The sequence below is a fragment of the Dasypus novemcinctus genome, chromosome 27, assembly GCF_030445035.2.
Source record: "Dasypus novemcinctus isolate mDasNov1 chromosome 27, mDasNov1.1.hap2, whole genome shotgun sequence".
Classification (NCBI taxonomy): domain Eukaryota; kingdom Metazoa; phylum Chordata; class Mammalia; order Cingulata; family Dasypodidae; genus Dasypus; species Dasypus novemcinctus.
In genome coordinates, this window is record NC_080699.1 from 17,250,985 (window position 1) to 17,275,332 (window position 24,348).

The window sequence follows — 24,348 nt, forward strand, 5'->3', positions numbered from 1 at the left end:
TTGCTTTTCCAATCAAAGTCACAGTTATTTTCTTTTTCTTCATTTTCTTAAATCCCCCTATTTAAGTTAGCTGCTAAAATCTGTACTTTAAGAACATACCATATTGTTAGCTAGGCTTCTTTGTTAATCTTTCCTAATTATTCTTGGATGGGATGCATAGTAAGCACAGACAGAAGCATTATAATTGTATGTATTTGATGGAAAAATTTGGATGAACAGAAGGTAAGTGGGAGCTACACAGTGCATTTATGGTGTAGAGTAATTGAGTGTTTGATCTTTATTGAGGGATGGGTAAACTCTAACTATGGAACAGATGTGCATTACCTAGCTCTGTCCCTAATAACTTTCAGTCTTTTCACCGGAACTGTTAGTTGGAAATTTGTTTAGTTATATATCCAGCTGCTGCTTCACTGCCCCAATCACATGCCCTTCAATCATTACCAAGTGTAAACATCGTGAGGTCCATATCTGTGATTTGCATTTGTATTTCTTATTATTAAAAAAAAAGAAAGACACAATCAGAGATTGTACATTATATCATCTCAAATGATATTGGAAATTTTGGAAACTGCATCAGAGACATTTTTCTACACCAAAAGATACACTGCCCCTTCCTCAGTCTGTTTGAACCTTTCTCCTCTCTGGGATTCAGTGTTCTCATCAGTAGAAGTAGAGAGTAGGACTGTGTCTCTAAGACCCCTCCCATTCCAGCATTCAATATTAATACTTGAATATTAAGAAATTTGTCCCATTTCTTTGCTTTCTTAATTTCTGCTTTGTACATGTCAAATGTTCCCATCTGACTGGTTAGGATTTAAAATACATCTGAATGTCTGAAAAACAGCTCATACCCAATTTGAAGCATCTTGGCGCTGACGTTTCTTCCTCTAAGAATCTCTGTGTGATCTGGGAATCTACAGCACTTAGGTTTACTGAGGTTAATCTTCTAAAGACAGGGGTATTAAAGGGAGGCAGCATAGCATGATGAAGAATTTGGGTTCTGGAGCCAGATGACCCGAGTTTCACTTCCAGCTCTGCCATTTGCCAGCTGAGTAATGCTGGGAAAGTCACTTAACTTTGTGTTAGAGGAGGAAAATCCTATCTGCCTTGCAAGGTACTAGATATAATATTTGTCAAGGCCTCAATAATACTACTGTTATTAGGTGCTCACTACATGTGAGGAATTCAATCAATATAAAAAATTCCTTACCCTTAAAAAGTGTACAGTCCAGTTGTCCAAAACATGAAATAAGTGCTTACAAATGAAAACATGACTTTTGCTCCAAGTGCCAAATGAGTCAAAGTCACCATCAATGAACACTAAAGAGAGTCCAGAGAAGGGTGGATGGAAGGAAACGTCTTGGAGGAAGGTGAGCCTTGTGCTAAGCTTTGAAGGAAGACGGTAACTTAGGTAAGCAATGAGGAGAGGTGGAAGTCAAACAGAACACACAGAGCAGGCAAAGGCCCAAAGGGAGGAAAGACACTCCACCTGTGACACAGTGATTGGACCAATTTGTCCATCAGGTGGAGAAGTGAAAGACAAGGTTAAGAATAATTACAGTATCCTGCAAGATTCAGTTCCAGCCTTGCCTGCAAAGTCCTCCCAAACAATTCTGCTCCCAGAGCCTCCAGGATATTTGCTGCTTAAGTACTTATTATATTGCACTGTATCCACTTGTTTTCTTAAATCTCTTTCCCAGCTTATTACTGCCTTGATGCTTTTGTTGATCAGGAAAGATTGACTTTAGAAAGTCCTCCCCGTCATGCCCCTCATCCTAGACTTTACGCTCCAGGCAAAAGGAGCTTGAAGCAACAAAAGTAGTGTAAGAACCTATAGAGGTAGACAGTCTGGGACAAATGCCTGCTGGCTTCAAACACCTAGGAAAGGGAGGTTTATTTCCTGAGAAACAGAGGGGACAATCCAAAATAGTTTTGCCCAGATAACAAGCAAAAGCCCAGGATATGACCTTGTCCAAAAGACAGGGGAAACCCTGCACACTGCATTCACCTTGGGCAGGCCTTCCTGATAGGAGGGCTGAAACTCCAGGAAATCTGTCTTATCACCACCTGGTTACAAAACCAAGAAACAGACATCTCAGAGAATAAATCCCATTTTAAAATATTAAAATGTACAGTGTGCAACAAAAGAGCACAAGACAAAGAAACAGGAAATGATGGCCCATCCAAACGAAGAGGTTAAAAATACAGAAAGCACCAATAAAGAAGACCAGAATGTGGACATAACAAAAAAAGCCTTTTTACAAGGATGCTAAAAATATTCCAGGAGAAGAAGGAAAAGACCAAAAGAAAACTAAAGGATATTAGGAAAACAATGAGTGACCAATATGTGAGTCCTAGTAAAGAGATAGAAATTTTTTAAAAAAGGAACCAAAGAGAATTACTGGAGTTGGAAGACCACAACATCTGAAATAAAAAATGTTAGGAGGATTTCAACAGTAGATTGGAGCTGGCAGAAGAAAGCATCAGTGAGCTTGAAGACAAGACAATTGAAATTAGTCAAGCTGAGGAGCAGGAAGGAAAAAACAATTATAAAAAGCTAAAATAGCCTAAGAGACTGCTTGGACAACATGAATTATACCAATATATGCATTATAGGAGTTCCAGAAGAAGAAGAAAAATAGAAAGGGGCAGAAGGAATATTCTAAGAACTAATGACAGAGAACTTCCAAAACTTAGCAAAAGATGTGAACATGCACATCCAAGAAGCCCAGAGAACACCAAACAGGATAAACATGAAGAAAAAACATAACTCATAATAGAATGCTCTGTCAAATTCAAAAGGACAAGGAGAGAGTTCTGACAGCTGCAAGAGAAAAGCAACATGTTATGTACAAGGAGCCCCAGTTAGATTAAATGCTGATTGTTCATGTTGAAATACTTAACATGCTGAAAGAAAACAATTGACATTCAAGAATTTTTTATCTGGTGAGACTTTTCTTTCAAAAATGAGATTGACAGTCACAGATAAACAAAAGCAGAGGGAATTCATTACTACTAGGCCTGCCCTAAATGCTAATGGGAGCTCTTCAGACTGAAAGGAAAGGATGCTAGTCAGTGTTTCAAAGTGATATAAACAAAGACCCTTGGTATAAGTAACCATTTGGGTAAATATAAATTCCAGTACTATGGTGTTGTATTTTTTGGTATGTAACTCCACTTTCTACTTCCTATAGGTGCTAAAATGCAAATGCATATAAAGTAATGATAAGTCTATGATTTTGCAGATGCAACACACATATATATTTTGTAACAAGTACAAAAAAGGTCAGGAGATGGAAAGATATAGAAACAATATATGTATATACTATTGAAGTCAAATTAGTATCAAATAAATATAATCATTATATATTTAGGATGTTACATTTTAACCCCATGGTAACAATAAGGAAAATATATGAAACATATTTCCTGATAGAAATGAGAAGGGATTCAATATGGTACAATACAAAGAATCAAATAAATATGAAAGTAGACACTAATGGAAAAGTTGAGGGACAAAAAAACATTATAAGACTTACAAAGACTAAATAGCAAAATGACAAAAGAAAGTTCTGTGTTATCAGTAATGACTTTAAATGTAAGTGGATTTAACTCTCCAGTCAAAAGGCAAAGATTGGCAGAATGGATAAAATACTATGACCCAACTATAGGCTGTCTATAAGAGAATTACCTTAAATTCAAAGACATAAGTATACTGAAAGTAGAAGGATGGAAAAAATATATACAATGCAAGTAGTAACCAAAGGACAGCTGAGGTAGCTATACTAATATCAGTTAAAATAGACTTTAAGTCAAAAAAACTGTTACAAAGGACAAAGATGGTCATTATGTAAGGATAAGGGGGTCAATTCAATAAGAAGATGTAACAATTATAAATATATACTCATCTAACAGCTTATATGAAGCAAATACTGACAGATTTGAAGGGAGAAAATGATGGTTCTACATTAAGATTAGGAGAATTTAATACACCACTTTCAATAATATATAGAACAGCTAGACTGAAGATCAATAAGAAAAAACAAGACTTGAATGATATTCTAAACCACCTAGACCTAACAGATATATTTAGAACACCTCATACAACAGAATACACATTTTTCTCCAGTACACATGGATCATTCTCCAGGATAGATCATATCTTAGGTCAAAAACAAATCTCAGTAAATTCAAAAATATTGAAATCATACCACATATCTTCTCCAAACACAATGGAATGACTTTAGAAATCATTAACAGAGGGAGAAATGAAAAAGTCACAAATATGTGGAAGTTAAAGAACATACTCTTATATAACAAGTGGGTTAAAAAGGAAATCACAAGGGAAAGTAGAAAATATCTTGGGGCAAATGAATATTAAAATCCAACATTCCAGAATTTATGGGATGCAGCAAAGGCAGTGCTGATAGGTAGATTTGCAGCTGTAAATGCTTAAATTCAAAAAAAAGAAGATTTCAAATCAGAGACCTAACCTCAAAATTGGAAAATCTAGAAAAACAAGAGCAAACTAAACCAAAGTGGGCCTAAAGAAGGAAACAGCAAAGATTAGAGTGGAGATAAATGAAATAGAGAATTAGAAAGACAATTAGAGAGAATCAACAAAACCAAAAGTTGTTTCTTTGAAAAGATCAATAAATTTGACAAATCTTTATCTAGACTGATGAAGAAAAAGAGAGAGGGTGCAAATAATGAAAATCAGAAATGATAAGAGGGACATTACTATCAGCCCTGATGAAATAAAAATTAAATAACCTAGATGAAATAGACAAATTTCTAAAAATACACAAATTATGTACACTGACTCAAGAAGAAATGGAAGATCTCAACAAACCAATAACTAGTAAAGAGAGAAATCCATAATCAAAAACTTCCCAACAAAGGAAAGTCCAGAACCAGATGCCATCAGAGGAGAATTTTACTGAACATTCCAATAAGAATTAACATTAATCCTGTTCAAACTCTTCCAAAAAACTGAAGAGGATAGAACACTCCCTAATTATTCCACAAGGCCAATATCGTCCTCATACCAAAAGCAGATAAAGATACAATAAAATTACAGACCAATATCTCTTATGACTAGAGATTCCAAAATCCACAACAAAATACTAGCAAACCAAATCCAACTGCACATTTAAAAAAATTATACACCATGATCAAGTGGAATTTATCTCAGATATGAAGGGTTGTTCAAGATAAAAAAATCAATTAACATCATAAACTACATTAATATAATGAAAGAAAAAAACACATGATCATCTCAATTGATGCAGAAAAAGTATTTGACAAAATCCAGCACCCCTTCCTGATTTAAAAAAACAAAAAACAAAAAACACTTAAAATACTAGGAGCAGAAGGAAACTTTCTCAACATGATAAAGGGCATCTATAAAAACTCACAACTAACTAACTATAAAAACTTTCAACTAATGTTGAAAGACTGAAAGCTTTCCCTCTAAAATCTGGAACAAGATAAGGATGCCCACTGCCACCACTGTTATTCAGCATTGTACTGGACATTCTAGCCAGAGCAATTAGGAAAATAAAGAAAAGCCATCCAAATTGGAAAAGAAGTAAAACTTTCCCTATTTGTGAATTACATGATCCTATATACAGAAAATTCTTAAAATCCACAACAAAGTTCTTCAAGCTAATAAGTAAATTTAGCAAATTGGTAGGACCCAAGATCAACACCTAAAAATCAGTAGAGTTTCTATACACTAGTAATGGAACAAGCAGCAGAAGAAATGGGGGGGATATTCCACTTACAATAGCAACTACAAGAATCAAATATGCAGGAATAAATATAACCAAGGATGTAAAGTTCTTTTACACAGGAAACTACAAAACATTATTAAAAGAAATCAAAGAAGACTTAAATAAATAAAAGGACATTCCATGTTCATGGACTGGAAGATTAAATAGTGTTAAAATATAAATTCTACCCAAAGCTATTTACAGATTCAATGCAATTCCAATAAAAATTCCAACAACCTTATTGCAGAAATGGAAAAACCAATCATCAAATTTATATGTAAGGATAAGGAGTCCCAAATAGCCAAAGCCAACTTGTGAAAGAAGAACAAAATTGAAGGACTTACACTCCAACTTAAAACTTACTACAAAGTCACAGTAATCAAACCAACATGGTACTGGTACAAGGACAGACATGTAGACCAATGGAATTGAATTGAGAGCTCAGAAATAAACCCTCATTTTTATGGCCCACTAATCTTTGACATAAGGGCAAAGACCACTCAATTGGGAAAGAATAGTTTGTTCAAGAAATGGTGCTGAGAAAACTGGATCTCCATTTGCAAAAGATGAAGGTGGACCCCTACCTCACACCATATACAAAAATCAACTCAAAATGGGTCAAAAACCTAAATATAAGAGCCATAACTATAAAACTCTTAGAAGAAAACTTAGGGGAGCATCTTAAGGACCATGTATTAGACATTGGTTTCTTAGATCTTATACCCAAAGTACAAGCAACTAAAGAAAAAACAGATCAGCAGGACCCCATCAAAGTTAAAAACTTTCGTGCATCAAAGAACTTTATCATGAAAGTAAAATGAAAAGCTAATTAATAGGAGAAAATATTTGGAAACCACATATCTGATAAGGACTTAATATCTAGAATATATAAAGGAATCCTCTAATTCAACAACCAAAAGACCAACAATCCAATTAAGAAATGGGCAAAAGATTTGAATACACATTTCTCCAAAGAAGATATGAAAATGGACAAAAAATACATGAAAAGATGCTACACATCATTAGCCATTAGGGAAATGCAAATCAAAACCACAATGAGGTATCATTTCATACCCACTAGAATGACTGCTTTTCAAAAAACAGAAAACTACAGGTGTTGAGAGGATCTGGAGAAATATAAATACTCATTCACTGCTGATGGGTATGTAAAATGGTACAGCTGTTGTGGAAGATAGTTTGGCCATTCCTCAGAAAGTTAAGTATAGAATTACCATATGACCCAGCAATCCGACTTGTAGGCATATTCCCAGAAGAACTGAACAGATATTTGCACACCAGTGTTCATAGTGGCATTATTCACAATTCCTGGAAGATGGATCCATCCGTTGATAAATGGATAAACAAAATGTGGTATATACACGCAATGGAATATCATTCTGCCATAAAAAGGGATGATGTTCTGATACATATGACAACATGGATAAACCTTGAAAACATCATGTTAAGTAGATTATATATTTGAATGTGGTTAAAAGGGGAAATTTTAAGTTGTATAGGTGTTATTAGAATATATTTTTTTAAACCAATGGCACTTCACAACTCGAACAGCCAACTTCCAAGTTAAACCATGGGCTATAGTTAACAGTGCAATTATGAAAATGTGTTTTCATCAGTTATAACAAATGTACCACACCAACACAAGGTGTTAATAATAAGGTGGTATAGGAGAACCCTGTATTTTAAACAGGATTTTTTCTGCAAACCCACAACTTCTCTTGCAAAAAGAAAGGCAGACAGGAGGGAATCAGTCCTTGTACGTGTTCCAGTTTGCCCCCTTCTCCCTGCTCAGTGCAGCCATCTTGCTTCCTGACCTCAGAGCATGTTCCCCCCATGGTCACCTCTATGCCACCCTTGAAGGTCAAACTGAACTCCCTCTTTAACCTGAAAAAGATAAATCCCCTTTCTCCTAGTTCAACTGGAATTTTTCCAATTGAATTTTCAAGGAATATAAGGAATAGAGCAGCCATGTAGGCACAAGAACGATTACGTTGAGTACAAATCTTCAGGCACCAACTTGAAGATCCGGTCAAAGGCTGGCATGGCCAGGACATCACAGGTGACTTGCAGACCTGGGTCCCCTTCCTTAATGTCAGTTCTCTCCTGATAAATAAGTATTCTTTATACTAATAGCTAACATTTACTCCTAGGCTCTGAAAAGAGAACTTTACAAATAATTTCATTTATCCACTTTAAAATGTATTTCATTTATCAACAGGAAGCACAACAGCCTTTAGGAGGCCGACACCCTAGTCTGTTTTTCAGATGAGGTAACAGAGGATCAGGCAGAAAGCAGGAGAACATGGATTTGGACCCAGGCTGGTTACACCCCAAAGTCTTTTCTTTTACTCCTTATGCAATATTGCTTCTTACATTTGTATTTCTGATCCAAGGAAGGACTAACTTTGGAATAACCACTCTGTTTCAGGTCCTCCTACTTGGTCCTCACCTCACGCTCCAGATCTAATGCATGATGTTGTGCCTCAATTTCCACTTTTACTCCCCATCCATATCTGTCTCCCCACCCATCCCTGCAGTGTGTCTGCAGACAGCTCAGGTGATGCCACACCCAACCCAAACCAGAACCCAGGACCTCCCTTCCTGTGCTGCCCAGACATCTTAGAAGAAACTAGACGTGAAGTTCCTCATTTCCTTCTCAAACCTCTTTCTAATTCTCGCTTAGAACCTGTTCCAAGAATATAGCCCTTCCTTGCCATTCTCAACACTCCCAAATGCCCTGGTCTCTTTGGAGTCTCCATGGCCCAGGCCCTCTCTGTACAAGAGGAAAACATACCACAGTGACCTGGCAGGAGCCTCTTTGCTATTCTCCTAGAGATCCCTAAGGCCTACTTCACTCAACCCGCTTCTCATTCCCTGGTTCCTCTTACCGGAAGCTTATCTTCCTTCTATGCCTTTGGTGAAGTGTGATTTCTTTCCCTTATACTGTTGAGCAGGTGTGAGAGGCTTACTCCTTTGACTGGATATAGAATGCAATTTTCCCCACTTGAGAAGGCAGAGACCACAGTAGCACCTTTTGAGGACTGGAAGAGATTCCTGAGCCCAGTAAAACATTGAGTTGACCGGCTCGGTTTACCTGGCTTTCTCAGTTACTCTTTCAACACCCATGGTGTCCAGAATTCTCTCATAATTTTACTTATTGAAGTCCTTTCTTCAGCATATCCTTAATAAAATTAATAGCCACTAAGGGGAAGGGAAGGTAATTCCCTTATGCTCTTGCCTTCTTATAAAGGTATGGAGAAAGATAGAAGTGGGAGACCACAAATGTTCTCATTTCCTCAGTATTAAGCCAATTTTCAGTATTCCATGTTAAAGATTTCTAAGGTAGAAATCTAATTTTAATCAAGATCTAGCCGCCCCGCAAAAAAAAAAACCTACTAAAACTTGAATAATGTATATATTTTGCTACTATCTTTGATATTTGAATGGAGGTGATTTTAAAAAATAAAAAAGACAAAAGAAAAGAGATGCAGAACATAATTAAGTCCACAACTGGTTACCCATGCCATAAAAATAGGGAACTGAACATATATAAATTCAAGGAAGAACTCAGCAATTACAGCTATCATCCTATTCTCATAACTAAGAACTTTACATATGTACATTATATTAATCCATTTGTGGAAGAAGGGTAAGCTTTGGACCCATGCATCTGAAGATCTGAAAACACAGGAATGCAAGAAAAATCAGTAGCACTGCTACTGTTAATACAGAAAATATCCATTTTCTTCTATGATTTCTTAATATTGGCCATAAAATAAATTTACACCTCTTCAGTTCTCATAAACTCAACCCATCCTACAAAGTGCTCTGGTTTTAGCAAGATTTTCATGCTTGCATGGGTGCAGCAAATGGTCATCAGTTGGTCTATTGTGTGTTTTCCTGCTTGCTAGTATTGTATTTTTTCTTGTTTTTTTTAATATTATCTTTATTTTCTTATATTTTTAGAAGCCACTGTTGTTCTCTTTGCACTTGATTACAAATTATCTTAGTTATACTGCAATTTTTAACTAAGTACATGCTACTTGTTCTGAACTGCCTGCATAAGAATCCATTTCTTGGTGATTTCGGACAGGTTACTGTTAAAGGGAATCCGTGTCTGAGACTATCTCCCCATAACTTTTGCTCATTCTCATAGTACATTGCTTTGCATATTACTTACTAGCATTGCCAACTAGCCCCTTCCACGAGTTGGGGAAGAAGAAAAACCCTTTCTAAATGGGCAATGCCTTGTGAACTCAAAAGGCCAACCTCTGGACACACAGTTACACAGCACATCCTTGGCCCTTCTTTGAATGTGTTCTTTTCTAATGCTTTCAAAGTGGCCCATTGTCTGCCTTTAATTAGTCCACATTGTCCTGCCCAGTTTAGAGGAGTGAACCACATTTCCAGTGCCTTCCATATCCCCACACACAATCACCTGCTCCTTTACAATCACAGAAATTTTTAAAAATGTTTTTGTACAAAGGTGGAACTTTTGCAAGCAATTTATTTTTTCAGCTGGTCTATTGGTTCTGCAGGGGTTTCTTTGTAATGTCATGAAACTTAAAATATTTTCTAGGGGTGACCTCTTTCACACAGCTTGCAAAAATAATCAGCTTTTGCAGCGAAACAACCACAGCAAATCCATCTGGCGGGACTGAGTGAACTTCTGCACAGTCTCTGCGCTGGCCAGAGAGTTCAGGTCCATTTGTCAGCAGTGCATCGCAGTGACTCCTGTTGTTCTAATTTAGCTTCATAAATAGGAAATAACATTCCAAAGGCACACCAAGACCCAGGGCTAAGATATGTGTTTCATTTTGTTCCTAGGGCAACAGAAATAACTTTCTCACTGAGACAGCCTGGACATAATTTGGGACCAAGCAGGAGATTTTTAACAGTAAAATTTCAAGAAACTGCCAGAAAGTTGGAATTCCGCAACCATGTTGGCCTTCAAAAGGACAGAAAATAGTTCTTTTGCTAGAAGTTTAAAACACTTGGAATCCTGTTTTTTAAATATTAGCTTTACCAAAAAGATATGACCTAAAGTCTACTGAATAATCTTTATTAATTAGTTGTTTTAATTACAAAAATAATATATGCTCATGGTAAAAATCAAACTAAAAAATAATGGAAGTTGAAAAGTAGAAGTCTACCGCTCTCCCCTGCATTTGCCCCCCTCATTTTACCTCCCAGAAGTCCCACCATGAGGATCATTTGTATCCTCCCAGAAGTTCGCTGTGACAATTTATTGGAGAGAAAGTAAGTTAAAGAACATCAGACTCTATGACAGATATTTACATGCAATATTACGGAAATGCACACATTAATGTTTTCATGGTAAATTCCCTTCCTCACGAGAGAATTTAAACATGGCTTTAATCTTCATTTGACCAACCCACATTTGGAAGCCTTCAGCAAACCACATTCTCCTTTTAGGTCTCAACTGTGTATTGGGAACAAGGTGCATAAAACCAGCAAGACTAAGATAAGTCCCCTTTAACCTAGGCCTTGTAGACACGAAGTAAGTGTTTTTGAGCATAAATCTTTCAAGTCAAAATTCTTACTGGCCTTAGAAGTGAAGCTATACCATGTGCTATTAAATGAAATCATTTAAGAATGCAGTTTTTATTTTCTTTGTAAATAGAGTAGTATGAGTAAGACGTGCCAGCCCCTTCCTTACACATGGGAATTCCGTGGGGGCGTTGGTGACAAAGAAAGAAAGAAAGAGCCCTGGCGATGGGCTTCGCTTCAGTGCCACTCCAGGGACAGGGTGGCTGGCAGCCCTCAGCACCTACCGATGCCCAGGAGAGGTGGGTGTAAATGGCACCTGCTGGCCTCCTGTGCACACACCGTGGCACCTTAGACCCTCATTGTTGGATCTCTGGTCAACCACTAAAGCCAACGTGCCCCCCCACCAGCCACTCCTGACCCATCCTCTTCAGCGCCAGGTTAAACTTCCTACAGTGCCATTCTCAGCATCTCTCTACACCCTTCAGGCACTTCCAAAGGACCATTGCCTGTTACAGGACAAAGTCCAAACTCTTTAGTGTGGCTCACAAGCCCTTTATAATTTGGCCCCTCTATCCCTCCCGCTTCTCTTCCATTTTCCTGTTTTCACACTTCCTGCTCGCATTTCCGTGTCTGTGACATGCTGCTCCACACATCCCAGCCTTTGCTTTCTCCCAGACTACAATACCCCAGGTTTATTTGCTCTCTAATTTCCTTTCCTTCTCCCAATCTGGGCTCAGATATGACCCACTGTTACGATGTGTTTCATCACATTCCCCCAACACAGTAACACACCTCCACCCCACCCCACCCCACCCCCAGGAGCCTGACCTTGGACAAGTCCTTCAGACAATCTTAGTTGTCCAACCTGTAATCCAGGGATAATAACTTACAGCAGTCTCTCTCACTGGCTAATTGTGAGACTCTAAGGAAATAATTCGTGTAAATCGTTTAGTGTTGTGTGTTATACATAAAGCGAACAAATGTTAGTTGTTTCCAAAAAATGATGAAACACACGTACACACATACACAAATAACATGTGTAAAGTACCTGACACAGAGTCTGGCGTGCAGTAGGCATTTAGGAAATGTGAGTCCTCTCAACCCTGACTTTTTAATTACTGCATTAATTATGTATATTATATATTTGTACAAAACCAACCCAGATTCAAGAGGTGGGGAAATAGTTTCCACCTCTTGATGGGAGAAGATGCAAAGAACTTGTGGTTATATTTACTTTTACCCCAAAGTCTTGTTTCTCTAAGTGGATTCAAACTTAAGCCATTTGATTGCATTTTTTCTAATACCTACAGCATATAGCACTATGCCTTACAAATCAATGGAGCCCAAAAAAAGATCTGTGGTTCGATTGGAGACTAGTGCAGAGAACTTACTTGTTAGTTCATTGAGAGGCAGCAGGAGCATAAACTTGGGAGTCAGGGATTTTGGTTTAAACCCTAGGTCTATAATTTACCAGAAGGGTGACCTTGGGCATATAACTTAACTTCTCTGATGCTTAGTCTCCTCTTTTGTAAAACTGAGACGATAATATCTACTTTATAATAAGATAACATTATATAAAGCACCTGGCATATAGTAGATGCTCATAACTGTATTTAAAGTTCTTTACAGAGTCATTTTCTAATTTATGATTAAATTACTGTGCAATTTAGATAAGTGGCCCATAAATCAAAACCTGTTTCAAACTTTGCAAAAGTAATAAGATTTATTAGAACATGTTTGGCATAATTTAATCATCGTAACCCTTTCACACCAATCATAATACCTCTGGTTCAACTACACACTTACATGTCACATTAATTCTATCCCATTTTCTTCTAGAGGAAGGAGTTCCAACCTAGCATGGGTGACCATTTAGACTGTTACATTTGTCATTAACTTTACATTCTTTTCAAAGTTAGAGGAAAATCATGTGACCTACTGTGGGTCTAAATTAATTTATTAAAATGTGGTCATAGATTGTTCAATATAATATCAATGGCTCCATCTGCTCCCCACCAAAACCGAAGATACGGTAACAATGAGAAATTAAACAGAAAGTATTGTGCATTCTTGAAGACTGATACCAGGTATTGACAGGTGGCTATGACTCTTATTCAAATATTAATAGCAATATTTTTAAGTTTAAAAAGATACTTTCTAAGCTATTTAATTAAAATAAAAAATTAAATTATACATCTGTGTGAAAAATCTTATACTATTTAGAGATCCCTGCCCCATAACATTTCAAAATATTCCTTCAACTAGGCTGGTGCCTACAAATATTATTATAGGGTCATAAAATGACTATAAATGTGCTCAAGGGAAACTTCTAATCTTATCACTTCACTACCTTGGTGACCTATTAGTTCAAATTAACTCATTTCCATGGAGGGGCTTTTGGGCAGCTGTGAAGCTGCTGCGTGAGCTACAGGAAGTTGCAGCCTGGCAAATTTCATTCAAATATAAACCTCTAAATTTGGCTACCTGACTTTGCAGGATCCTGTTGTTTGCAGTATGCAAAATAAAAATTATATACCATCTTGCTTGGTCAAAAGTTATGGGCTCTTCAATATTAATTTCAATATTCCTTCTGGAGGACTCACGCGGTGGGAGGCAACCATGCGAATACAATATCTTGAACAACAAAGAAAGGAATGGGAATTTTCCCTTACATGAGGAAGAACAAGTGGGCCTGCTGATGGCTCATGCTTTAGCCTATTCTTTCTCACTCTATAAAATCTGAGATAGAGATGGGGAGAGTTAAGTGCCAGCTATGAAATCAGTCTGGTGAAATCCTTCCTGGTCCCATCTTAGACCCTTTAGCGTTCTCTGATGTTCCATGAGAAGAACGTAGTGGTGCGATACCATTGCTCCTTATATTTATCCATCTAAATATTTCCCAAGCCACCATAGAGGGGGCAGCACTAATTAGAGGAAGCATACAGGTTGAACCACATGAGATTGCAATTATTGTAGCCCCAAAATAATCAGATATGACAGGAACGTTTTATGTCTTGATTGTGGTGCTGTCTATACAAGTATATACATTTGTCAAAATTCATCAAATTGTGCACTTAAAATTAGAGAGTTTTATTATGTGCAAATTATACCTCAATAAAACAGACCAAAAAATTAGAATATCTGTTGAAGGATTTAGAAAGATATATATATTCAGACAGGGAAGTATCCCAATCCCACCTGGACCCTCTTGGTAGACACACAAACTATACCACCCTTCGGGATGTCCCCAAGTCCCTGTTGTATTTTTTAAATACGAAAACAATGATGCTGTCCTATTTTTATTTTTGAGTTATTAAAGTGCTAGGAAGGCAATATGCTATGGTGGTTAGAAAGCAGCCTCTGAAGTCAGAAGGGCCCATATTTGTTCTCACCCACCCGCCACCACCACAATCAACCTCCAACCCCCGTCCCCAGAGAGGAACTTGGATTATTCTCTCTATCCTTCAGATTCTTCATCAGTAGAATGAGAATCCTATTACTTGTCTTGGTTGTCATGAGAATTAAATGAGATAATACGTTTAACACATTTAGCCATGTGCCTAAGTTTTTAAAACCAAGTGCTTATGAATTACATCTGTTATAATTTAAATCTGTGATGGAAATGTTGGAAATTACAGAAAAATCAAAGTCTTTGTGCTGCTTTTAAAAGTAAGGTTTATGCACCTAGGGTCAATATTTAGGGATCCAATTCTGTTTCTGGAAAATTACATGGCTGGGGAGTGGGGAGGGAGCTGTCCTACAACAAAGCTGGATCCTGCATAAATTTTAATGGATTGTTGAGCTGGCAGAAAGTAAGGGAAATCTCCAAAGTTCTTGGGTGGGAGATGACATGAGGAGATTGAGCCGAAACCAAGGCAATGGATAATGAGGAAGTAAGCACATCAAAAAGGTATGTTCCCCAAATTGACTTTACGTGTGGAAGACTGGTATTTGAGCTAATAGTAAGGCTGGGACTCCATGATTAATCTGGGGAAACTGGAAGGGAGCTGGCCCCAAGAAATATAAATGCAAATCCTCCAGAGGAAGCAACCTTATTTTAGGAACCCAAATTTTCTCGTGAGTCAACGAGATACAGGTTTCAATCAAATATCACCAAATGCATATAGAAACAAAACATCATGAGTGAGAGCCAGCATAAACAATAAAGAATAAATTTTTACTACCAGGACTTCAGATATTAAATGTATCAAAAATACAGAATATAAAAGAGCAATAAATAATGACCACTCAACAAAGCTATCAAAAATTACCAAGCAGATTCAAAAAAAATCAAGGGGAATTTAGAGAAATGAAAAAATATATAATTGCTGATATAAGAAAATAATGTATGCGTTAAACAACAAATTGACTATAGTTGAAGAAAGAATTAAAGAAGTGAATATCAATCAGAAGAAATTACCCCAAAATAGAACAGAGAATCATGGATATAGAGGAAATAAAGAAAGGATAAGATAAAATAGAGAGGATAAAATTAAAAGGCCTAACATTCACCTAAATAAAGTGCCAGAAGGAGAGAATAGGGAGAATAGAGACAAGGCAATATTTGAAGAGATGATGGCTGAAAATTTTCCAGAACTTATGAAAGACATAAATCCCCAGACACATGAAGCACATCCTATGCCATGCAGAATAAGTAAAAAGAAATCTACCTCTAGATGAAATGAGCTGAACGTGAAGAACCCTAAAATAAAGAAATATATTAGGCAAAGAGAATTTATTAAAAGCGGACACAACAAATAGCTTTAAGAGTAATTGCAGACTCCTCAACAGCAATCATGGAAGCCAAAAGGCAATGGAATGTCTTTAAAGGGCTGAGGGAAAATAATTTGATAAAGCTACAGTTGTGCACACAGCAGTATTATCTTTCAAGTATCAGGGCAAAGGAAATGATATTTGCAAATAAATAAAACAGAAAGAGTTTACCGCCAACATTACCTACTCCAAAGAAATTTTCTAAAGGATTACTTTAAAAGAAGGAAAAGGAACCCAGAAGGAAAATTCAAAATGGAAGAAGATAAGCAAAGAAAATTATGGACATGTAAATAAATCTACTACAGGTTTACTTAATAAAATGATGGTGATGATGATGTCTAATTTGTGACGGTTGAGTAAAAAAGACCCAGGGTAAAAATAGCACATATGTATATTAGGAGGGAAAAACAAGCTCTAAGGTTCTGGTCTATCCAGTAGGAGTTTCAAGATTTTTTGTAGCCTTTGTTAAATATGAATGCTAATGTTTTATTGGTATCACTAAAAAAAAGGAAACAGAGTGTATCACTTCCAAAGCAGGTAGAGGGCAAAATTATATAGGAGACACAAACGTAAGAGGCTTGTTGTCATCAATTAATAAACAAAAATCAAGTAAACTTGTAATTGCATTATTTTTGTGGAGTTTTCAGCTATTAACCTGGGCTGGGAAGAGGGCAGTGCTGGCAGTTCCATAGTCATACGAAACCTTGGCAGAAGAAGAAAGAGGAAGGTAAGAAGATGCCAGGGAACACTGGTGATGGAAGAAAAACACAGGCGAAATCTTAGAGCAGAGCTGTCAAGAGGAGTCAGTCGTGGTGGCCCAGAGGAGACTTTAACCACGCCCAGGCAGCGCAGGAGGCGGCGCTCCGGCAGGCAGGGAAGACGGTGTCCCTCACTCTGGGTGTGTGTTCTGTCTCTCCACGCGCCTTCATCCTGGGCCCAGCCTTGGGCAGAGGAGTTGAAGGGAAGCAGAGGAGGAGAGAAGGTGGGAGAAGAGCAGCGCGTCTCCCCACGCAGCACCCGGGAAGCTACCGCCCTGCCATGCCCTCCTGACAGAAGGGGGCTGAGCGGGCAGACTTGGCACAGGCCTTCAAGGAAAGACTGGGACAGGCAGAGCTGGGAATCGGAAGGCAACGCTGAATGACCCAGGACCCTGGCAACAAGATAAAATGGGCCCAAGCACCAGAGCTTCTATGCTTCCAACACTGCCTCCTTTCCTTCCCATACAAGATATTAGGGGGCCCTGATCGGCACTCCCCACTGGCCAAGAGTTCCCTTCTGCCACACCAGAGTATCAACTTATTAAACAGGAAAGCACATGGATCAAAACATTTGGAGGACTAGAGCACAGATTTGAAAGGACATAGAAGTGTCCCTTAATCATGCTAGCTGCACTTAGATGCTGCTTACTCTATGCCAGGCACTGTCCTGAAGATTATATGATCTCATTTAATCTTCGTGTGCCCAAGACCACACAGTTAATAAGAGGCAGAGCTAGGATTCAAACACAGCACTCTGGTTCTCAAACACCATATTTCTGAGTATATTTTGCTAGAGAAGATAGATTTCAAGTTGGGAAGTGATGAGCTTGTCCACAGATACGTCAAGGTCTGTATACGGAAGAAGGGTTCGACTTCATGTGTGAACCAAAGAGATGAGAACCAGGAAACTGTTTTCAGCCTAAGATTTTTTAAAAAGAACCTTTTAAGTCACGGGTCCCCCAAAATGAAATAAGCTTCCCCGGCAGAGGCTGAGTTCTCCATCCCTGGAAGCTAAATGCGCCAGGTGTTAATAGTCTGGCGAGGATTTAGGACTTGATTGGTGGTTGAATGAGATGCTCTAGAAAATCTCTTCCAACTCTGAAGGCCTATGGGACCCTGGGGTCAGCACAAAGAACCAGATGTGGAGGCCTCTTGACTTTAATAAAGCGACATTTCCCACTGGCTTTGTTTCTGGGCACCTTGGATCTGGAATTTGCATTGGTGCATTTTGAGGCTCTACCCTCTTCCCCCGTCGCTTGGACAGTCCCTGCGCTTCCTTCAGAGGTCAGCCTCCTCTGTGGTGTGTTCCCCATGCCCTCGCCCCCAATACCAACTTAGGTGCCCACAACACCCCCCCCACCCTGCCGCTTCTCACACTGCAGTGAATTGTACGTTTCCTTGTCAGTCGCCATCTGTATTCGTTTCCTAGGCAGTTGTAACAAATTACCTCCAACTGGGCAGCCTACAACAACCGAAATTTATCTTCTCACGGTTCCAGAGGCTCCAAGTCCAAAATCAAGGTGCCGGCAGGGTTGCAGCCTTCAAGGTGCTAGGGGAGAGCCCGCCTGGCTGTTCCCGCTTCGGTGGCTGCTGGCCGGTCCTGGTGTTCCGTGGCTCGTGGCTGCCTGGCTCTGCGCCCTGCCTCCGTCACGGGGACCTCTGTGTATCCCCTCCCTTCTCACAAGGACACAACCATGTGGGATGAGCGCCCGCCCTACTCCAGAATGCCGTCAGCCTATCTTTTCTTGGGGGTGGGGGGGAGATTCAATTCAACCCACAGTGCTCCCCGACCCCCCACACTCACTAGCCTGTGCATTCTTTTTTTTTTAAGATTTATTTTTATTTATTTCCCTCCCCTTCCCCCCTGTTATCCGCTCTCTGTGTCCATTCACTGTATTCTTCTCTGTCCACTTGCATTCTTGTCATGCAGCACCAGGAAACTGTGTCGCTTTCCTTTTTTGTTGGGTCATCTTGCTGCATCAGTTCTCCATGTGTGCGGTACCACTCCTGGGCAGGTTGCACTTTTTGGACGCTGGGCGGCTCTCCTTGCAGGGTGCACTCCTTGCACGTGGGGCATCCCTACATGGGGCACACCCCCTGCGTGGCACAGCACTCCTTGCGCACAGCAGCACTGCACGTGGGCCAGCTCACCACAAGGGTCAGGAGGCCCTGGGTATCGAACCCTGGACCCTCCATATGGTAGGCGGGTGCTCTGTCATTTGAGCCACAGCCGCTTCCAGCCTGTGCGTTCTTTAGAGACTGTACTTTATTCCAAGTCATTTTATCGCATCTGCTAGGAGCCATGCTCTGTTCTTGGCACTGTGTTCAATTCACTCAAAGTCCCCACCCTGGACCTGATGTTTTATGTGGAGACAGAGTAAAAAGGCCACCAGTGTTGAAGCCATATGCCCGACACGGTCCTAGATATTTATCGCTTATATTTGATGAAGGAATATAAAAGCAAGCAAAGGATAAATTATTTAATTTCATCTCGCCGATGCTTTTTGGCATTTTTACCAGAATCTAAAACTTTGGTTTCAGTCTGTCCCTTGTGGTACTTGAACTCTCACTCTCGGTTGCCCCCACAACCAGTCCCCCAAATAATACTTCTGAGTTTCCGAAAATGAAGCTCATAAAATAGATTCATAATCGTTTTAAAAATTAAAACCTGCACCTAACAAAGAAAAAACTTCCACTCTCTTTGCCTTCCAGGGCAGTGTCAATTCCTCGCAGTCTCCATTTGTCCCAATGCCAGGTGAGTACTTTAATTCAAAGAACAATGAATTAATTCTGTTGAATTTTAAATGGGCAGTTGGGCCTCCATCTTTCTATAACCACCTTGCAGCACTATCAAAATCTTGCTTTCTTTAAAATACAAATCCTTGAAGACAGACCTCATGCAGTCCTGCCTGAATTTAGAATTCACTCTGGCCGCAAGGCAGCCTTCTGATCCCTTGCCTAGCAGATGCTTATTGAGAGAAGGCAACAGCAAGGAAGCTCCTGAGACAATGTAGAAATGATCACTGTGATGTGATCCATTGTGCATCTACTTTAGAACAGAAAGGGCAGAGGGGTTACTACCGTTATGGGGCTCTCACTGAGTGTCAGCCCCCTGGGCAGGGTTTTACCAATACAGATGTTTCATTAAATACTCCAGTGAGGATGGAAAAGGGGTATCCTTAAAAACTAGTGTTGCAGACTCTCATACACATTCTCTCTCTCACACACACACACATACATACTTAAACAAGGCTTTCCAGATCCCAAACTCAGAAGCTGCACAGACCTTCTCCCTGGTGTTAGGAGGCAGGGCTGAACAAGGCAAAGGAAGAAGAGCAGTGTAAGAGCTCGCATATCTGAAGGTGCGTCCAAATCCCTTTTACTGTCATGGGCATCTGGTGGCATCTGTTCCTTATTATGTAGGAAAACTTCTGCAACTTCCCCTCCTAGAATTATTCTTCCATTTTTCTCAGGAGAAAAGTATATGCTTACGAGAGCTTAGGTTTTTTCCCTTTGTAGTTGGTTTCATTTGGAAATTGGACATATATACATGACAGCCAGCAAGCATTGTTTACATATCTTCCTTCTGTTCTCAGCCTTAACTGTGCCCATGGACCGGAATACATGGCACGAAATGGAACCTTGGTTATTGGTTTGAATTTTCACTTGCACAGATGTTGTCTAGGGAAGTGTGCTTACAATGAAAAGCCCAATTGCAGCTTTCAAGTTCATGAGCAGATGAGAGGTTTGGGGTGATAGCATTCAAGATGCTATATGCCCATACAGAGAACCCCAACACCTTCTTATGAATGAATACATTTACATGTAATTGTTGAACACAATATTATACTACCGGGTTTACAAGAAATGCATGACATAAGCTCTCCCCCATGGAGCTTACAGGTCAACTGGAAAGGCAGTTGCAATTCAGGTGAAAGAGCAGTGAGCAGGACCATGTGGTGAGGAGCAAAGTTCTGTGTTTTTAGGATCCTGGATGACTCAGTCATGACAGCCAAGGGCAGGGGTCTTGGCGAATCTTCTCTCCCTGTGGCAGAGGGGGACAGCGGGCAGGGACAAAGCTCGGTGGTGGTCCTCTGTGGTTGGGAGGAAGGTCAAGCAAGACAAGTGCTGCCGGGTCAACCCTTTCGTGGCCACATCACATTGGCTTCAGCTGATTAGGACATACCCACCAGCAGCTGGAATGATTTTTAAATCCTAATGCGATTCCTGCTATTACGGAGCTATAGGGTCAGAAAGTGTTGCGCAAACACAACTCTTCTTTTCTGTAGCCAGTGCTTTGGCATGACCTGCAAGGAGACCCTCCTCAGTTTTAGCTTCTCCCCATTTCCACTAAGGAAAACTTCCTGTACCAGGCGCTCTCTTGTTTAAGTTGCAGCATCCTGGTGGGGTGAGAGAGGGGTTCTGTACAGCCACAAGAGGGCAGCAAATAACACGAGACTCTCCAAAGCCAGAAAAATACTTTTTTGTGGCCCCCTATCTAACTTGACGGCACAGAAGCCCTGCCACCCACAGAGCAAGCCATTCATTGCATGCCCAGTAAGTGCAAGACACAGCGTTAAAGGGCAGTGTGCAAAGAAGTATAATATGGAGCTCAGAGCGGCGATGGATTTGCACATCTCACCTTATCTGGGGTTCTTCTGCAGCCCAGAAGAAGCCACTTATTAATGGTCCTGTGTATTCGGAGACAGAGCTCGGAATAGGATGCTTCATTTGGTAAAATGTAAATGCCAAGGAATTCTTCTGTTTACCTCTTTGAGCCTAGCCCCGTCCTAGCACGGTGCCTGGCACACAGAAGGTGCAAAATAAATACATGTTGAGTGAGCGGATGAGGGGAATGAACGGGTGGCTGAACAGTTATTGAGCCATCTAAAATGAATTCATCCCAAAGGCAGAGGCAAGACACTAATTATGAAATAGTTCAAAGCGGTGACACAGGGAGGCTTGACGCTTTTCCAGGCAGTTGTCTCTTGAGGCTTTAGCCTGGGTGCCAGGCATGCGCTGGGAGCCCGGGTCTCAGGCGCGGAAAAGCCCAGCTGCACCAGGGCTGCCCTGACCTTGCTAGCAGGAAATTTTTGCTCATTTGTTTTTCATTTGGCAACAGGCTCACCGCTCATGTCAGGTTACTACGGGGTCCGAAGATCTTTCTTATCTGACTCAGACTTTCACAACGCGAAACAGTTCCCCAGCGACATCTACACGTCCAGCGTGGCAAAGCGCTTTTCCTGCGACGCCACCGCAGGGCAGAGCTACCCGGGCGCCCTCGAGTCCTACTTGCCCGAGCCTTACGGAGACTACCGGTCCCCCGCCCTGCCTCCCAGCTCGAGCTCCCTGTTCAGTGCCTCGCCCCTGCCGCCGCTCCTGCCGCCACCCTTCCCCAGCGACGCCTCGCACTTCGTCTTTGTGAGTATGCCCCTGTTTCGTTTTTAGGGAGCAGCGTAAGGTGGCGGCTCACGTGGCCTGGCCTGGCCCCGTGCGCTTGGCACCCAGCTGGCTACCAGGTCTGGCTCCCACCGAAGACCTCTGTGGCTGCCAGGGCAGGGTGCCCTCTGGAGGGAGCCGTCCTCGGAAAGCCGTGTCGTTTTATCCAGGGCTTGGGTGGGGGTGGGGGGCACCTGCTGAAATGAGTCGCAAGTGTAACTAAGTCAGGACTGAGATCCAGTTTGCTCAGGTTCTGCTTATTTTGCCAGATGTTCCCCTGCCCCTTAGAGCAAGGTCATGGTCATCCCTCCAGTGCATAAGGAAAGCGCATGGGCCTCTTAGACATGTCTAAGCCATAATCTAGACAGGCACATCTATTCCCACCTTCTCTTTCCCTCCCAGCCTCCTTGCCCCCTTCTCACAGTATTTCTACCCTATGGAAAGTTGCTCTCTCTCAGTCCTTTCAGAGAGGGGAGCTCATAAAGATCTGAAGAATGCCAATACCCTTCTTATGGAGCCTTCAACAACAAAGGAATGAATCTCTAAAGGTGGAATTTTCAGCACATGGGGTGGGGGCAGTGAGAATGAACAATACTGAGTGCCTCCTCCCTGCCAGGAGCTTTTATGTGCCTTCATTCATGTAATACAATTACTCAGGACATAGTTACTAAGCTCCATTTTACAGATGAATAACGTGAGGTGCCCAAGAGGTCAAGAAGGTGATAAATGGCACGGCAGCGAACTGAACCCAGATCTGCCCAGCTCCAAGCCTGGGAGCTTGCCCACTGAGGATGGAATGGCCTTGGGGAAAAGCACGGGGTAGTTGGAGGCCGCCCCCTCCGTGAGCAGGATGCTGTCCTCTCCCGTGTACACAGCATGAAGGAGGCAAGACATGGCACCCTGCCAACACTAAAATGCTCGGTCCATGTGGCCTTGATTATTCTCCCATCAGCGCCTGACTCATTTAATGGTGTTTCCTGGGAAAAGGGCATCTTAATATACAGAGGAAATACAATTCTAGAGTAGGAGGGGAACTAGACCTCAAGCGCCGCCCGGTACCGAGGCCCCGCGCAGCAGAGCAGAAGCGAGGTCTGCTCCGGCTGCCACGGGCCAGCCCCGGGCCCGCGTAGGGGGGACACCTCCGGACACCCCCCCTTTAACCCCGTGACCCGTCGGTTCTCCGCAGAGGGACTCGTGGGAGCAGACGGTGGCCGACGGGCTCAGCCAGCCCGAGCCCGCGCCCGCCGACGCGCTGCAGCCCTTGGCGCCCCTGGAGGACGGCGCCCCCGCGGCCCGCGGCGCCGGCTGGGGCCCCGGCGCGCCCTACGCGCTGCCCGCGCTGGAGGAGCTGGCCCCCGCGCCCGGCTTCCCCGCGCCGCCGCCCTACGCCTTCCCGCCCTTCGTGCCGGCGGCCGGCGACCTGGCGCCCAAGCTGGGGCCGCTGGCCGAGGAGGCCGCCGCGCTGCCCGAGCCCGCCCCGTGGAGCAGGGACGACGCGCTGGCCTGGGGGCCCTACGAGGGCCGCCGAGCCTACTGAGCGGCGCCCCAGCCTCCCGGGACTCACGCTGCGCTGGAGGCTGGGTGCGGGGCTGCGCCGATTGTTCTAGGCGTGTCGGCTCCTTCAGAACTGGATTTTCAGGATAAGCCATAATGCCCGCCTTTGTTAATGGACGATAGCATTTATTTGTAATCCCCACCCCACCCCCCATAAACCCACTGAAATGCTGCACAATGTTAAATAAATACATCGAGGGCCGCATTCTAGATGAAACGACTATAGGGCGAGGGCTTTGGGGAGACTTGAGTAACCCATTACATGCTGGATCTTCTGTTGTTCCTGCAGTATCGTTTTTTGGCACTGATTTTTTTTTTCTTCAATTGCATTAAAAGTTTTATGCAGATCATCAAGCACACTGATTTGCCTGTTTGACTTTTTCTTAGTTATTGCAATTATGTATATTCTGTAGGAAGAGAGAATGTATGGAATCTAATAAAGGTTGGGACCCATAAAACAAAACTCATTTTATACCCTATGACCTTAAAGAGTGAACTCTTCTGCTCATGTCCCTCCTTTC

At 41.5% G+C, this 24,348-nt stretch overlaps 1 protein-coding gene and 1 long non-coding RNA gene across 2 annotated transcripts in view; one reads left to right on the forward strand and one right to left on the reverse strand.

The window, feature by feature from the left end:
* LOC131276245 (uncharacterized) overlaps positions 1-23,991 on the reverse strand; it is a 106,233-nt gene extending 82,242 nt beyond the window's left edge. Inside the window, exon 1 of the long non-coding RNA XR_011647619.1 lies at positions 23,838-23,991. This is a non-coding gene — a long non-coding RNA (uncharacterized lncRNA). The remainder of the gene's footprint in view (positions 1-23,837) is intronic.
* The window catches only part of POU2AF2 (POU class 2 homeobox associating factor 2), a 37,216-nt gene extending 13,030 nt beyond the window's left edge, over positions 1-24,186 (forward strand). Inside the window, exons 3-5 of the mRNA XM_004481118.4 lie at positions 19,547-19,589; positions 21,957-22,255; positions 23,460-24,186. Of these exons, the coding sequence (XP_004481175.2) occupies positions 19,547-19,589; positions 21,957-22,255; positions 23,460-23,810 (693 nt within the window). The 3' untranslated portion in view covers positions 23,811-24,186. The remainder of the gene's footprint in view (positions 1-19,546; positions 19,590-21,956; positions 22,256-23,459) is intronic.
* The last annotated feature ends 162 nt before the right edge of the window (positions 24,187-24,348 follow it).